The sequence below is a fragment of the Syzygium oleosum genome, unplaced genomic scaffold (genome assembly GCF_021117445.2).
Source record: "Syzygium oleosum isolate NSW1041296 unplaced genomic scaffold, Sole_v2.1 Sole_v2.06, whole genome shotgun sequence".
Lineage (NCBI taxonomy): Eukaryota > Viridiplantae > Streptophyta > Magnoliopsida > Myrtales > Myrtaceae > Syzygium > Syzygium oleosum.
In genome coordinates this window covers 1,574,923-1,590,486 of record NW_026607490.1, presented here as the reverse complement: position 1 = coordinate 1,590,486, position 15,564 = coordinate 1,574,923, and the positions used below count along the sequence as shown (strand labels likewise).

The window sequence follows — 15,564 nt, the reverse complement described above, 5'->3', positions numbered from 1 at the left end:
TGATAACATCCAAAATGCTCTATCATTGTATCTGTTCTTTCTCCATTTGCCAGGACCGCCACCGTGGCTAGTGATTGCTCATGGAGGGTTGCCGCTTTGTCACCTTGTAGGCAGTGGGTCACTAGCAGGGTTCGATAGAGATGCTTCTGTTTTTTTGCCTGCTATAGTATTGAGGGCCGTGTTGCTGCCATGTTGAAAGGTACTGAGTGGTACACATGGTGAAGTTCTTAGATACAATCAATTGAGACAAACTAAATTTAAGATAGAATAAAGAGCTAGCGGAAAGAATTATCATAGAATTTTCTGTCAACTTTATCCCTAGAAAGTTTGTGTTCTTTGGACTCTTTAGTTTCTTACTACACTTGGGAAATTTGCGATCAATGTTTACTCTTTCACTCTCTCACAACTGCTATAGGAAAGAATACGAACTGCAGAGAGGAAGAATTCATATCTGAAATATCGACAGTCTGTACTTGAGGCAATGATAGGAACAGATGATTCACAGCAGAAGCAATATGAAAAAACCTTATGCGTTGGAAGCTTAGCTTGGATACAATAGTAACAAAATTGAGAGAAGAAATGTTTGTACTACATTTTCCGATTATTACATGAGCATAAGGAGCTTGCAACATATAGAGTTTTGAGTTGCCGGTCAACCACTGAAATCAGGTACGCAACCAACATTTACATTCTAGAATGATTCTACCATTAACCAAACTCTGAAATCCAAGAGAGCAAAAGTTTCCTAAAAAAAATAAAATAAAAATACCCAGACAAGTCGGATTCCACAAGATCAGACTGAGTCTCTTCCTTCAAGTCCTCCACTGATCATCAGAACTCAGAGAATCTTCTACCTTCTCATGCTTTGTGTACATAAAAAGATTTTAGCTTCTTGAAGCAAGATGGATGCGGTAACTTTTCTAAAGATTTAAAGGAACCTATCCAAAGTGCCTCCAACGATATTAGTCTGCCTTGGATCTCGACCACTTTAGGACATCACTGCAGATAGAATTGCTGAAGGTTCTTTAGGTTGGTCAGGTCAGGCAACTTGTCCAAAGATGGAACTCCTTCAAGCTTCAAGGCACTCAGGTTCTCCAAAACTTGGAGGCCACTGAACTCTCTCACTTTAGGGCAATGAGAAACTTCCAAATCTGACACCGCTTTCAAATTTGAAAGGTCTAGTGATGTTTTTATTTCCCTGCACGATTCGATATTTAAGTACAACAAATTTGGGGGAAGGCTAGGTAGGCATTGCAGCTTCTTGGAGGGGACCAGTTCAGGTTCATTGAGTTGGGAAAGAAGAATGATGTCTGAAGATGGGGAGGTGAAATAAGGAGATTCCAACCGCAAGGATCCCAGCTTGCCTAACCTTCCGAGTTACCAAGGACATGGAGCTTCAATGAATTAAGAAGCATCCCCGAAATTGTCAAAACCTGAATTTTCCACACAATTTGAATATCGAATTAATAAGCAATTCAACATCAAATGAATGTACATAAATATTTTAATTAGTTTACGTGATCAAAACCTCATACAGAAGATCCACCTTAAAAAGATTTGTAGAAGCGCTAATCTAAATGTCCCTAAACTTCAAAGCCAACCAATATGTATAATATTTTAAAGGGGTGAGTCTAAGCTCAGTAAATGAAAGCTTTATGTCCAAAATAGGAGGCCTACTCACCACTCGACTTGAGAACACAATAGTATAGTGACAATTAGCGAGTAAAGGTCATATATTATTTTCAATAGGAAAACCAATATTCACCTAAGATAATGTAATCCGTGCATCGTATAAAAATGACTATAATTATTTGTGCAATGAACAAAATAGATGCAATGTATGACATTCAGGTTAACACTCAAATACGCACCATGGAACAAACCAATCTAATGACGCGTAGATATCAGTAGCTCATCGATATACACAAGTAAATATTACCGTACCACCACATGATGATGACTATCCCAGACTCATTCCCATTAAGATTCATACCCATTCTTTTTTCTTTCTTTTTTCCATCCCGAACTTCAAGTTCATAATATCACATACATGCTATTCAAGTCACATCAGGCCACACAGGTCGTAATATATAAATCATTGTACTTTATTTCTTCTCAAACCTATAGAGAATGGTAGAATATCTATATTTTCCTAGAGTCTTATATACGTACTCATAAAAATTAATTGTAGTGTTGGTATATTGCTAAGAACACTTGTAGAATTTCAATGGAGTTGGTAAACTACTTAATATAGGGACAAGCACACTTGGAGAGCCCAGTACAATGGTGAGTCGTATGCTGCATTCAGAAGTGGTGTTGTTAATTTACTTACGACAATGATAAAATTTCAAATAAGTTGATCATTTACTACTTCATTGAAATACTAATAAATTTCTGATGGAGTAATTCACTTACGACACAGGAAAAATTTCAGAAGAGTCGGTAATTTACCAATTAGTGGGAATTGGTAAATGTCTTATAGTTTTGTTAATTTACTACCGCTTGACCTAACAACCAAGTGACCGGTCATTTTTTTTTTACCCAACAATTCCAATTTTCCTGGCAATCCCGCCCAAAAATTTCGAATGGTGAAACTTGAAACGCAGTCATGAATTCACTCAGAAGCGACTGTAGAAATCTGTTTTAAGTTATCAAAACTATAGAACCTTTGCGACCATTGCACATGATCATTAACTAGGGAGCGTTATGTTTATGCTAGACACAATGTTTTGCGCCTACTTCTTCATTTCTTCAATGTAGAAATTTTCATGGGAAACCAACAACAATTTCGTGAATGTGGTTGCTGATGTCTAATTAATTTCGTGACACTGAATGAAACTCATTCTCAGAGTACTGCCTCAAGAACATTAATCTCTACGAATGAATTCTGGAGCAAGTCATCTCAAATCCTTGATGAATTACTTCCCTAACGAGATTTATCACTAAGTACACCCGCTAAAATTTTAGAAGTAGGACCACAGCAGACCAAAAAAAAAAGAAGAAGAAGAAGAAAGAAATTGCAGAACCAAATGATTATAGTAAGGTTTCATGCCTTCGAGGACAAATATTGCTTTTAGCAGGACCTTGATAAGCTCAGAAGAAGAATCGAGTCCGGTCGACTATATTGGATAAGATAAATGAAATCAGCTAATCCCCCTCAAACTATTCCACCTGAAAGGTTTGCACTAGTTCCTAAAGAGCGAAAATCGATCTTCCCCTAATTGGTGCAGAAGTGAAAAATTGCGAAGGAGTTGGTTAAGGCTTAAAGCTAATAAGATTAGATGCAGATGGAAGGAATCAATTGAGTCAGCTCAGGAGTGAGTTCACTGAAAGGCTGCTTTCAAAGCATATATATAAATGATAAGTCATGACTGAAACGAAAACTCAATTCAATTCCAAATCTTTGCCCTAATGTATCACTAGTTGCATCAGAATTCGCAAGCAGACCCAAATTATGCAAAACAGAAACAACGTAGAGAGAAATCACCAGAAAAGGAATGGGTGAAGATGAAGAAAATCAAAGTAGACAGCCACCGGGTCTGAATGAAATGCAGAAAACCAAATAAAGATGCAGCGAAGAAGGAAGAACCCTTCTTGGCCTCAGTCAGCTCAGCTGCAGCCCAAAATGCAAAACGGAAGACTTCTCGGACAATCTATTCAACCCCTCGCGGAACAGATGGACGGGCAGGAAGACATGGGTCGCTGTCCCGGAGGAAGATCTCCACCAGATGGAGTCGCACCTTGTGCAACTCAATCAAATTCTACGAGTTATCGACGCACTTTTTTCAAATCTCTGTACTTATCGGATTCCAGGGTCTCCTCGAACTTTTTACAGCCACCTACTAATAAAATCATTAGCTTCTTGGCGCTTGAAGGATGAGATAACTTTCGCAAAGACCCGCAGCGATGTAATTGAAGCCTCTCCAATGATTCTAGCCTACCTGGAATTTCAATCACACAAGGACAACCTCTTAGAACAAGTTCCTCGAGCTTCTTGGAGTTGGTCAGGTCGGGCAACTTCTCTAGCGACGGAAGATCCACCAGACTCAAGCAACGCAGGTTCTTCAGGTCTTCCATGCCTTGAATCTCTTTTAGCTTCCAACAGGCTTGTATATCTATAGCCTTCACGTTGAATGAATCAGGCCACTTTTTGAGAGATTCACAGCACATTATATTAAGCGTCTCCAACGATTCTAGCTGACCTCGAAGCTCAACCAGCATAGGACAATATGATATCCAAAGCACCATGAGCTTCTTCAAGCTGGTCAGGTCAGCCAACTTCACCAGCGATGGAAGTTCACCAAGTCGAAGCCGTTTCAAGTTTTTCAAACGTTCAAGGCCTTGAATCTCTATTAGCTGTTCACAATTCCAGATACTCAATTCTGATAGCTTTTCCAAATATGAAAGATCTATTGACTTTTCCATTATCCTGCGCCCATAAATACGGAGGCGTGACAAATTCTGGGGAAGCCTAGGTAGGCATTCTAGGTTATCTACTTTGAGCACCAGCTCCCTGAGCTTAGAAAGGAGATTAAAATCTGGAGGTAGTTGGGAAGCACTCCCAGAACAAAACAGCTCCAAGGACTCTAGCTTTCTTAACCTTGAGATCCACTGGAGGCTTGGAGCTCTAGCTGTAAGGAATAGATTGGTCAAACTTTCAGGAACCTTAGGTACTTCGGAAATTCCAGTAGATGATAATATCAAGATCAAGATCCTCAGAAATGATAGTCTTCCAATCTCACTTGGTATTTCCTCCAAATATTCACAGCCAGCAGCATCTATCTCTTCAAGCTTCTCCAACATCCCAAGGGCGCTAGGTAGCTTTCTTAAGCTGGTGCGAGACATCCTCAGCACTCTCAAATTCTTCATTTTCCCAATTGAATTGGGTAATTCTCCAATTCTTGAATCAGAAATATTCAACTCAACAAGAGATCCAAAATTTCCAAAGGGAAGTTCAGTAATTTGTGTATTTTTCAACCTAAGATTTGATAGTGATGTTAAGCAACCAGTAAAATTGCATATACTTAGTGATGCACATTCAACTGCACTGAGAGTTTCTAATTTCTTCATTCCTTTCCATTCGGGAATTTTGGTAATAGAGGTCCCATCAACAATTAGTTCTGTTAGGGCTTCCAGTTCCCCCATCTCGTTCGGCAATGTCCGCAGATTATAACAACCTTCCAAGTTTAAGAACACTAAATGCTTTAACTTACCAATAGACTTATCAACTTGAACCAGTCCCTTACACCCTTGAAGAATCAGTCGCTCTAAATTTTCATGAGCAGAAAAGTCGGGAGTTCCACGCAAGTTTCTGCATTCAGTCAAATTTAGAACCTTCAAATTCTTTGCCATCTGTAATAAAGAGAAGAGGTTAATTCTGGATCATTTTGAGATACAGGACAGCTGAGTTAACATAGCAAATTCATGTTGAAATAATACCATACCTTGAGTTGGTTCCATCCCTCCCAATCATTTGTAATTTTACTCCGTGATAGATCAAGAATCACTAGCTTCGTAAGGGAAAATGTGGTCAATCGGAAAAAGATGGAAAACTTATGCCATGAGAGAAATCTCAGCTCCGGAAGGATGAGCAGATTTTTCTGGAAAAACTTGGTTGAAGGAAAATGCTGAACAAAGTTATGCCATGAGAGCCATCTCGACTTTAGAAGGATGCATAGATTCCTCCGGAACGAATTAGTTAAAGAAAAATGCTGGACATTGTTCATATGTAAGTCTCCACAATCCACTTGAAGAAACCTTAAATTTGATAGGTTTTCAAGTTCTTCCTTCTTAAAGAAGCGTTGAGATTGATGATCAAACTTGAGACGTAGTGCTTCAACGTTTTCTGTTCCCTGCCAAAGCAAACAAGGAAAACAGAAGCTAGCGATCACATAATTGCCTGTTGAAGGGATTCGAGTTGAACATACTTCAGGAATGTACATTTTACTTATACTTTCAAATTAATTTAGAATTGATTTACAGATGAGCATGTCATCATAGTAAGCAAACAATTAATGACTCAGTTCAAATAGAAGCAAATAAGCAAAGTGAACGTGCATAACTCGTCTCTTGAAGAGGAATGACATTGCATACACTTTACCTTTGCTATAAGAACATCATTTGCTTGCTCATGATCCCACACCCGACTTTGCTTCTCTAGATTAAAATTACCACTCCGACGAACGAAATGTTGCCCAAGGTCTCTTAGCAAATCATGCACCCACAATTCATCACGTTCTGTAATCTTTATTAACGACATCTGTTGGAGGACATCAAGATAATAGTCAGGGAAAAACCCACAGCTTTTCCACATGTGCCTCACAATTCTCCAATCAAACCCAACAAAGAAGCAACAAACATCAAGAAATATTTCCTTCGCATGTGGTTGTAATGCCTCGATACTGATGTTCAACTTTTCTTCAACATTTTCATCTGGAATAGTTTCCAGCTTCTCTAATGTGGTCTCCCAAAATTTTCCATCTTTTCCAGCTAAAAATGAACCTATGATCTCAAGAGCCAAAGGAAGATGACCGCAGATTTTTACCGCTTTGTTTGAGAGGTAGAAGTATTCTGCTGGAGGATGATCTCTTCTAAAGGCATGTCTGCTGAAAAGTTGAAGTGAATGATCAAAATCCATTTCAGTAAGTTCGTGCTTCAAATCAACATCCTTGAGAACTACCTTGTTTCTTGTGGTAATAATAACCTTACTTCCTCTGCTGTACCAGCATTTGCCCATCCCGACAAGAGCATCCAGCTGAGTCTTTTGGACGACATCATCAAGTAGAAGTATGACCTTCCTAGAGAATAGCCTCTTCTTGATCTCAGTAATCCCTTCTGATATATTATGGATGGGCAGAAATGTCTCTTTTAGGATACCAGAGATGAGTTGATTCTGCAAAATATTAATCTTTGTGTCTTTGAAGTTAGACAGGAAGCAACAGTTAGTGGAATTGGCCGACAGTTTATTATAGATGATTGTGGCAAGAGTTGTCTTTCCGACACCGCCCATACCATAAATACCAATGATCTTTGTTTCAGTGGTCTGTTCACCTATCACTTCCATGATTTTGTCCACGTGATCATCCATTTCAACCAAGTAATCAGATACTGTCAAGTAGTTCTTTTTCAACTCGATCAACAGCGTCCGAACAACTTCTTCTGTGAACTCACCTTTGCCTCTGATAGTATTGAAGGCAAAAGGACCAAACTGTTAAATTGATATGAACAGAATAATATCTAAGGTACAAACAATTATTGAACAACAATAAATTCAAGTACCTCTCCTTGAGTTCCCATCCTCTTAACGTTCCAACCTTGCTGAGAGCTGCCTTCCAGTTTTGAATAGTCTCATCAGTGTACCGCTGCTTATTTATGTGTAAATTAATGGCCTCACCGTAACTTCCAGTTTGGCGAAGAACATCGGATGGTGCTACGTCATAGAAAACTGGCATGATCTTACATCCCCAGTTTTCCTTGCACTCCACCATCTGGACCAACTCCATGAGGCACCATGGACTGGCAGCATATCCTTTAGATAAGATAGGAATTGAGATTTCCGACTGCTTAATCGCATGGACAAGCTCCGGGCCAATCTCTTCCCCAATGGGAAGCTCTTCATTATCTCTATATGCCCGTATTCCGGCACGAATGAGGCTGTTGTAAAGGTAATCAGCCATGTCACGGCGAGTGTCCGGTCCTCTGAAGCTCAAGAATACTTCATAATCAGATTCTGTTGGCTTCTCCATTTCCTGAATTTTCAAAGGACTTGCAATGGCCTGATATCCCACCTGAAAAACCTTTACTATGAAAGTGGAATGATGACTATCATGATTTCTCTTGGAAACTCTTCTGTTTCAAGTCATTCTAGAAAGAAACGAAGATGGCAAATGCACGAGCTCCTTCTGGGGCATTGCACTAGACTCAAAACATGTCCGGTTGTTTTAGTAACAATATGGTAGAGAAGTGGACCCATCTCAATTTTGAAGGAAGAAATTTCTAAAGTAATGTGGAATTATGGGTTTTAATTCACACCAGAAATAGAGTCGAGAGAATAATATTTCGAGAAGATAAATCACTATCAACCTATTTTTGTGTTAAACTCTTACTTTAGGTGATAAAATTTCTCTTGAAAGGTGGCATTGAATGTCCTCTGCACATAAGTGCCTGCTGTTGCTTGTAGGTTGACTAACTATCTTATTGTCTGATAAGAAATTATGATGGAACCTTCCTCTTTTAGTTGTACCAAATTAGATTTGACAAAGACATTCCACAACACTCAATTAGTTGCTCCCCTGACCTTAACGGATGCTGGCGAAGAATCACACTCGCCAATGACTTTCTCATTAGAAAAATGAAATCAAGAAATTAATCTGAAGCTAACTCAACCCTCATCATTGGACTATTTTCTTAAAAGCATAAACCAATCCCCAATCACAGCCATCTCTTAGGTTATTAACAAACAGATAAAGGGTCAACGGGCGAGCATTAGTCAGGCATGAAGCTATCATTCACATCTGCCAGAAATTATCAGCATATCAGAAAAAGAGGAGTGGATTTCTAATCAATTATGGAGTTAATAAAATTTCAACGGAAAAAGAAGGCATGAATGCTATAACTATTTTTCCAGTAAATAAGTTGGAACACACAGGAGTTTAGGGATGAGAGCTGCATTTTACAAAAGCTGCGAGTTCCGGTTCACCACAGAGTGCAACATTATAGTCTATTCAGTCTGTATCTACCGTTAAATTGAGAGTTGAGGGTATCAATTTTCTGTCCAGGAATGTTCTTACTGCTAATTTACCAGACAATAATGTGCTAATTAGCCTCTACTGTTAAACAAATGAAATCAACCGATTCCACTCAAACAAAGTCAGCTTTTAGCGCCGGCCCTGTTCCTAAAGAGCGTAAGTTTGATCACTAATTGCAGAAATCTCTGAGATTTATCAACCAGCTGATGCATCTGAGTGGGATTGTGTTCAAGATCTGAGGCCTGACAGGTGCATAGATGGAAGCAGCTGAGCAGGGTTTAGCGCGTGACTAGAGCTAGGCCAAAACTATTAGTGTTAGATACAAATTGCAGAGTGATCGATCATGGAGTCAACTATGGAAAGAACTGATACTGATATGAGAGTCCCTCTATTGTTTCCATCAAATTAATGAAAAAAACCAATAGATGTGAGGAAATTACCGGAGATGGAGGGGTGAAGATGCAGAGTCCGGATCAAACGCTGAGAAGCAGATAAAGATCCCCAGAAGAAACGTTCCTGGCTTTGAGCTCAGCTGAAGAAAGACTTTTTATTAGACAGTCAATTCACCCTCCTTCGCCATGCTCTTCCAGGGAGGTGAGGACTTGCCAGTTGCAGGTACACTTCAATCCGACCGTGAAAAGTCAATCCGCGTTGCTTTTGACTTTTGAGGCACGAAAGACGAGAGTACAAGAGATTTTCATGCAGGTTATTAGTTTAGAAATCATTCAAATTATACTTATTGATAGTCTTTTACTGACGGTGAAACCCTTTTTGTAGGTGAACCACCAGGCCCATTCAAATTTTACATATATTAAACCTAAAAATGTAGAATTCATATATTTTAAGTAACTGAGACGGATTATGTCAGAATTATTCACATGAGTTTATAAGACTAAAGTTAGGTTTCAAACTTCAAAAGTTCGGGAAAATAATACCACAAATGCTATACTTTTCATATATCACTCATTTGAGTGCTATAATATGTTTTGGATCGCTTGAGTGATATGATTTTTGTGCGGCGTTTATTTAATTGCCATAACTTTTTTTTTTCGATCACTTGAATATCATATAACTTTTCGATCGATCGCTTGTACTATTACTTTTTATAATCACCTATTCGCTGCACGTGTACGTGCACACTCACTCACTTTGTTTCTTTCTTAGCATGCGAAGGTAGTAGTGAGGGCCAAGCTAACTCTGCCCAAGTCTAACGAGGGACACCGATCCCTCGCCGGTGCGACGGTGGCTACCATGTCGCACCACCTCAACCGGAGCTCTGTCCTTCTTGTTCCCCATTGTTTGACTCTTCCTCTTTTTCCCAAATTTTTACTTTTTTCAGATTTTTATTTTTAGAATTTTGAAATCAATTTTTTCCTTTTAATTTTTTATAATTTTTCTTAAAATGTCTGACACGGAAACCATATTAATGCCGCTATCTTCGGAAAAAAAAAATTAGGTAAGCTTTTTCCATTAGTGCAATCAGATAGAGTTAATAGTATGACTCGACTGCATCAATTTGATAAATTGTAAGATTTGAAGTATTAAGACTCGATTATACTTTTACAACAATTTTTAAGACTTATGGTGCATTTATCTCATTTTTAGGGATAATAGCATAAATAGTCTGTAAACTTTGGCCCAATGAGTCCTGTCATCTCTAGATTTTCAATTTGTTCAATGTAGTCTCTAAAATATTGATAAATGTTCAATTTAGTCCTTAGACTAAATCCGTCATTTCCATATAGTTTAAGGACTAGATTGACTATTAATTAATAGTTCATATACCACATTAAACAAATTGAAAGTTTAAAAACGACATAACACATTTAGCTAAAGTTCAAGGATCACATTGAACAAATTAAAAATTTAGGGACAACGTTGCATATAGGATCAAAGTTTGAAGATTATTTGTGTTATTCTCCCAATTTTTATATCTAAAACTCCTTAAGCGAAGACTCATAGATTCGCAAATAATTTTTTGATAATTTTCTGAAATTTGAACAGTAATTTTAATTTTAAGTAAAAAAAAACTACTATTAACTTTTTTAAGTCCAAACAAACATGCATTAAATCAATTTATTTTCGCCATTTCTTTACAATGTCACTTCGCGCGCTGGATGCTAAGTGATAAAATGCAGAGCGCCCCATTTTCATGGGAGGGACGACTGGTGCATTGCCATGTTCTTCAGCGATGTCGTCCCAACCATCCATCGCTACGTCTCTCTCATCACAAGATGCGTCGCCAAGAAACACTTGAAGCTCGGCATGACCCTCCACTCTCACCTCATCAAGACCGCACTCACCAGCGACCCTTTCATCGTCAACCATCTAATTGGTATGTACTCCAAATGCTCTTCCATCCGAAGCGCCCACAAGGCTTTTGATGATCTTGATACAAAGAATGATTGCTCTTGGAACACCATCGTATCTGCGTATGCCCGGATTGGCGATTTCAAGAAAGCGCTCGGCTTGTTCGATGAAATGCCGCAGAGGGCTCTAGTCTCTTATAATTCATTGATTTCTGGGTTGTCCCGTCATGGGTTTTATGTGGAGTCTCTGAGTATCTTCATGCAGATGCAAAAGGAATATGATTGTCTGTTCATGGATGAATTTACTTTTGTGGGTGTTGTGGGTGCCTGTGCTCACTTGGGTGCATTTAAGTTCTTGCGCCAGGTTCATGGAGTTGCCATCATAATGGGCTTGGAATTTACTATGATAACTTACAATTCCCTCATTGATGCTTATGGTAAATGTGGTGGAGCTAATATATGCCGTACCTTGTTCGACGTTATGCCTGAAAAGGATATTGTGTCGTGGACTTCCCTGATTGTTGCTTATACTCGAGCTCATAACTTAGATGATGCTTGTGCAATATTCAACAATATGCCAACAAAGAACACAGTCTCTTGGACTGCACTGATCGCAGGCTTTGCGCAGAATGGACGTGGTGCTGAAGCTTTGGACCTTTTTGTTCAAATGCATGAGGAAGGAATACCGCCAAGTCCTCATACTTTTGTCAGTGTTCTATGTGCTTGTGCTGATCGAGCACTTGCTGAAAGAGGCAAACAGATTCATGGTTGCATCGTTAGGACCTGCTTTAATAGAGATTTGGATAACATATTTATTTGGAATGCTCTAATTGACATGTATTGCAAGTGTGGTGACATGAGATCAGCTGAGATCTTATTCTTGACGATGCCGGAAAGGGATATTGTATCATGGAACTCGATGATAACTGGGTTTGCGCAAAATGGTCTAGGGCATGAATCACTTGTTTTTCTCAAGACGATGCTAGAGACAAATGTAAGACCCAACCATGTCACATTTCTTGGTGCTCTATCTGCTTGCAGCCACACAGGTCTAGATGTTGAAGCGCTTTGGATTTTCAATACAATGGAAAAGGATTACAGCCTTCAACCAAGATCCGATCACTACGCTATTTTGGTTGATCTGCTCGGGAGGAAAAACAGACTTGAGGAAGCCATGGAGTTAATAGAGAGTGTCTCGAACCAATCAAACCATGTTGGAATGTGGGGTGCACTTTTGGGTGCATGCAAAGTCCATGGTAATCTAGTTATTGCCCGAAAAGCTGTGGATGCTCTATTGAATTTGGAACCCCGAAATGCTGCGAGGTATGTGATGTTATCAAGCATATATGCTGCAACTAACAGATGGGATGATTCCTGCGGAGTAAGGAAGCAAATGGAGGAGAGAGATTTGACAAAAGATGTGGCAAACAGTTGGATTGAGGTAAAGAATGAAATGCACAAATTTCCAGCAAAGGACCAATTCCACTATCAGATAGGAGACATATACAAAGTGCTCGGGAAACTAGCATATCATATGAAGGAAGCTGGGTATGTTCCTGAACCCAACTTTAGGCTCATCTTAGATGATGATAATGATGGTGGGTAATGAATGAGAAGTGTTTAGACGGAAGATGCTGGAGAAAAATAGAAGGCTACAGCTCCCAGGTGATAGCTCTTCTACTAATGAACAATTTATACCTTACTAGAGAAACTCATGTTAAACATATTATAAAGTTTCAGGAAGGATTCATGGTCCACCGAAAATCGGGCATCATGAAAGCCTCTCATTGTACCTGGAGGTTTTGCGTGAGGTTGGTGGAGATTGCTTGGATGCTATCTGGTAGTGGCATTCTGTGTACATATTTTCAGATTCTGACCTCATTGTTGCTTGAAAAATGGATTCCCTCCACCTTGCCATTTTTCGTTCTTTTGGATGCTAAAGCATGACCAGATCCTTTTTTTTTTTTTTTTTTTGAAAATGGTTATGTCCGTGATTGCAGAAGTTTTCCCTCAAGTTAAACATGATGTCCCTGACCAGGGCGTGACCTGGAACTTCTCTCAGAACTATATACAGCTCGAAGCTCCATACTTGTCATTGTTCCTGTGATTTCTTGTCAGGCTTCTGCTTCAGCAAGGAAGCAGTTTAGAGCCAATGATTTTCCACAAAGTGGTGACGAAAGGTCTAACTTGTACATATCTGGGATGGAGTTCCATTCTTTGTTTTGTTCTCAGTGAGTGTTTATTGTTCTTCAAGAATTCAGGAAAGTTTGTGCATGGTCAAAAGAGGTTGTGGCTTATGATTCTTATAGTTGTAGCTGATGGTTTCATCATTTTCCTGTGGGATTGGTTAGGAGCGACCTGTATTTGTGGTGTTGGTCTGCTTCCAACAATAGAAATTACCTCAGGATTTGACTGTAGACGTACAACTCATGGTATTTCTTCTACATCTTGACATAACTACATAAAAAAACCGGAGTGGATTTTTGAATCATGCTAAGAAGAGACGTATATGTTGACAGAAGATGTAAAATAATTTTGCATGCAAAGCATTGTGCGAGTGCCATTGCATCAGTTGATCGAGGCAATTGGAAGTACTATCCTTAATGCAGTTGATCCAACATCCCTGATTTTTTTTTTGGCCCCTACTTATGCCATGCTTGAGTTGCTTCCATTGCATCCGAACTACTTTTTCTGTTTTGACAATTGAACTCTCTTTTTGATGTAAGAAACAAACAGCTGTAGAGGTGACGATTCTTTAAGGGTAATCTCCTGGCATGTGAAATAATAGAATTTACTAACACATTTGGGAAATTACCATCATCAACTGAAAACTACAAATGTAAGATAAAATATCATTGGCTTTAGCTCATGGATTTATATACCTGTGTATAATGTTTTTTGGTTGGAAGAATCCTAGGACAACACTTATTCTCTGCAAGGTCAATCCTTAATTTTCTTAATAAGTGATGTGTCGCACTTGAGTACAGTGAATTTGATATACTGATCTAAGAAGATTATCAAGTTAAATTAGTCTTCACGATAATGGAGCTAGATTTTAATAGGTGATATGTCTCTTTCTTATGTTTGTGGTCAAGACAAATCTTTATTAAAAGATCCCGTTGATGTCATGAGAATCTTGGGTTTCAATTTCAAAATTCAAATAATTACATCTTTCATGGCCGTCCACAACCATTTGATCTTGCTATTTATATGCACTTTATTATGATTTGTGCGATCTATAACCCTTATGGTGCCTTTGGTTACACATTGGAAATGAGCCTGCAATATCATAAATATTTGGTGTTAGTAATGCTATAAGTTACTATTTAACTTGGTTTCATACTAAAATGATAAAGGAATGACAACATCCAAAATGCTCTGTCGTCGTATCTGTTCTTTCTCCCTCTACCAAGACCGCCACTGTGGCTAGTGATTGCTCATGGAAGGTAGCCGCCCGGTCGCCTTGTAGGCAGGGGGTCACTAGGATGGTGAGCCAATAACGGTAAGCCGGCATGGGGTGACGATGGTCGTTCATGTTGAGTAGCAATGGTCATTGGTCGTGTGCGGGCAGACCCAATATCCACCGAGTTGGTAAGGGAGGGAGAATGATATTCTCGAACTACTCTATCCCATTTAGGTCATAATCGGTACGCCGTAGATACAGTCATGACTCATGAGCAACTATAACTGTGAGCACACAATGTAAATACGCAGTGACATTCGATCGATGTCCTTCTCTATTCTTTTAAAAAATCAAATTCGTATTGAATCCCGGCGAGAATAAAGGACAAAAAAAATCCCATTGGCAAGAAAGTGCCAAATTCGATGTCGTGTGATCGTTTGGACGCGACTGACAGAGAAAATATGGGATGACTTTCTGGAAGACGTACGTTGTGGGGATCCATGTAAGTCCATGAAAAACTCTGTCCTGAAGATGTTTTCCTTCATTTCAACATGGCGATCCTCAAATTTCTGTTACTTCTGATTTACTCCTCGTAGGTCAATGTTTCTCCTCTATTGGATTTGACATTTGACATTCAAGAGATCAGGAAAGAAGATGGGACTCGGTCAGCCTAGTTATAGCATGGATCAAAGCTCCAGAGAGACTATTTTAGCATTGTTTTCGCCTCTCCTGTTTTTTTTTTTCTAATGATGTTTGGAGGGTAATTTAATTAAAAAAATTTTGAGACGATAAATAAAGAGGACTTTCTTTTATCAAGGCCATGTTCATTTATTGTACTTTTTCTCTGCAATGTGAAATGTATGTATACACATACCTCTATAGTTCCATGCAAAAAACAAGTGTGAGCACATCGCAACCGTGATTTTTCCCAATATCGTCGTACTTTTTACAATTATGCATTGTAAATTAAAGTTTAGTAATTTTCGAATCAAATGTGGTAATGATCATGAAACCAAATATATATCCAATTTAGACGTATCTAGCCCATGTCACGTCTATTTGGGCAGGTATCATTAGCCATATCTAACAATTTCACCGGCTAAGC

The 15,564-nt window shown here is 38.9% G+C and overlaps 2 protein-coding genes across 7 annotated transcripts; one reads left to right on the top strand and one right to left on the bottom strand.

The window, feature by feature from the left end:
* Window positions 1-546: 546 nt before the first annotated feature.
* On the bottom strand, window positions 547-9,375 carry LOC115669467 (disease resistance protein RPV1-like). Of its 6 annotated transcripts, none has more exons than XM_056312057.1 (6): window positions 9,187-9,375; window positions 7,279-7,794; window positions 6,101-7,178; window positions 5,445-5,852; window positions 3,488-5,352; window positions 547-1,433 (listed from the first exon to the last, which is right to left on the bottom strand). In XM_056312057.1, exons 2-5 carry the CDS (start codon window positions 7,743-7,745, stop codon window positions 3,769-3,771), a joined length of 3,537 nt encoding a protein of 1,178 aa, XP_056168032.1. In that variant the 5' UTR covers window positions 7,746-7,794; window positions 9,187-9,375; the 3' UTR covers window positions 547-1,433; window positions 3,488-3,768. The 6 variants fall into 6 exon arrangements, with proteins under 6 accessions (XP_056168032.1, XP_056168030.1, XP_056168033.1 ...); XM_056312055.1 differs by having other exon boundaries at window positions 7,279-7,914; window positions 9,188-9,375; XM_056312058.1 differs by having other exon boundaries at window positions 7,279-7,787; window positions 9,188-9,375.
* Window positions 9,376-10,852: 1,477 nt separating this feature from the next.
* LOC115661823 (pentatricopeptide repeat-containing protein At2g21090-like) lies at window positions 10,853-13,577 on the top strand. The gene is made up of 2 exons (XM_056312547.1): window positions 10,853-12,721; window positions 12,797-13,577. The coding sequence occupies exon 1, from the start codon at window positions 10,926-10,928 to the stop codon at window positions 12,660-12,662; it is 1,737 nt and encodes a 578-aa protein (XP_056168522.1). The 5' UTR covers window positions 10,853-10,925; the 3' UTR covers window positions 12,663-12,721; window positions 12,797-13,577.
* Window positions 13,578-15,564: the final 1,987 nt, after the last annotated feature.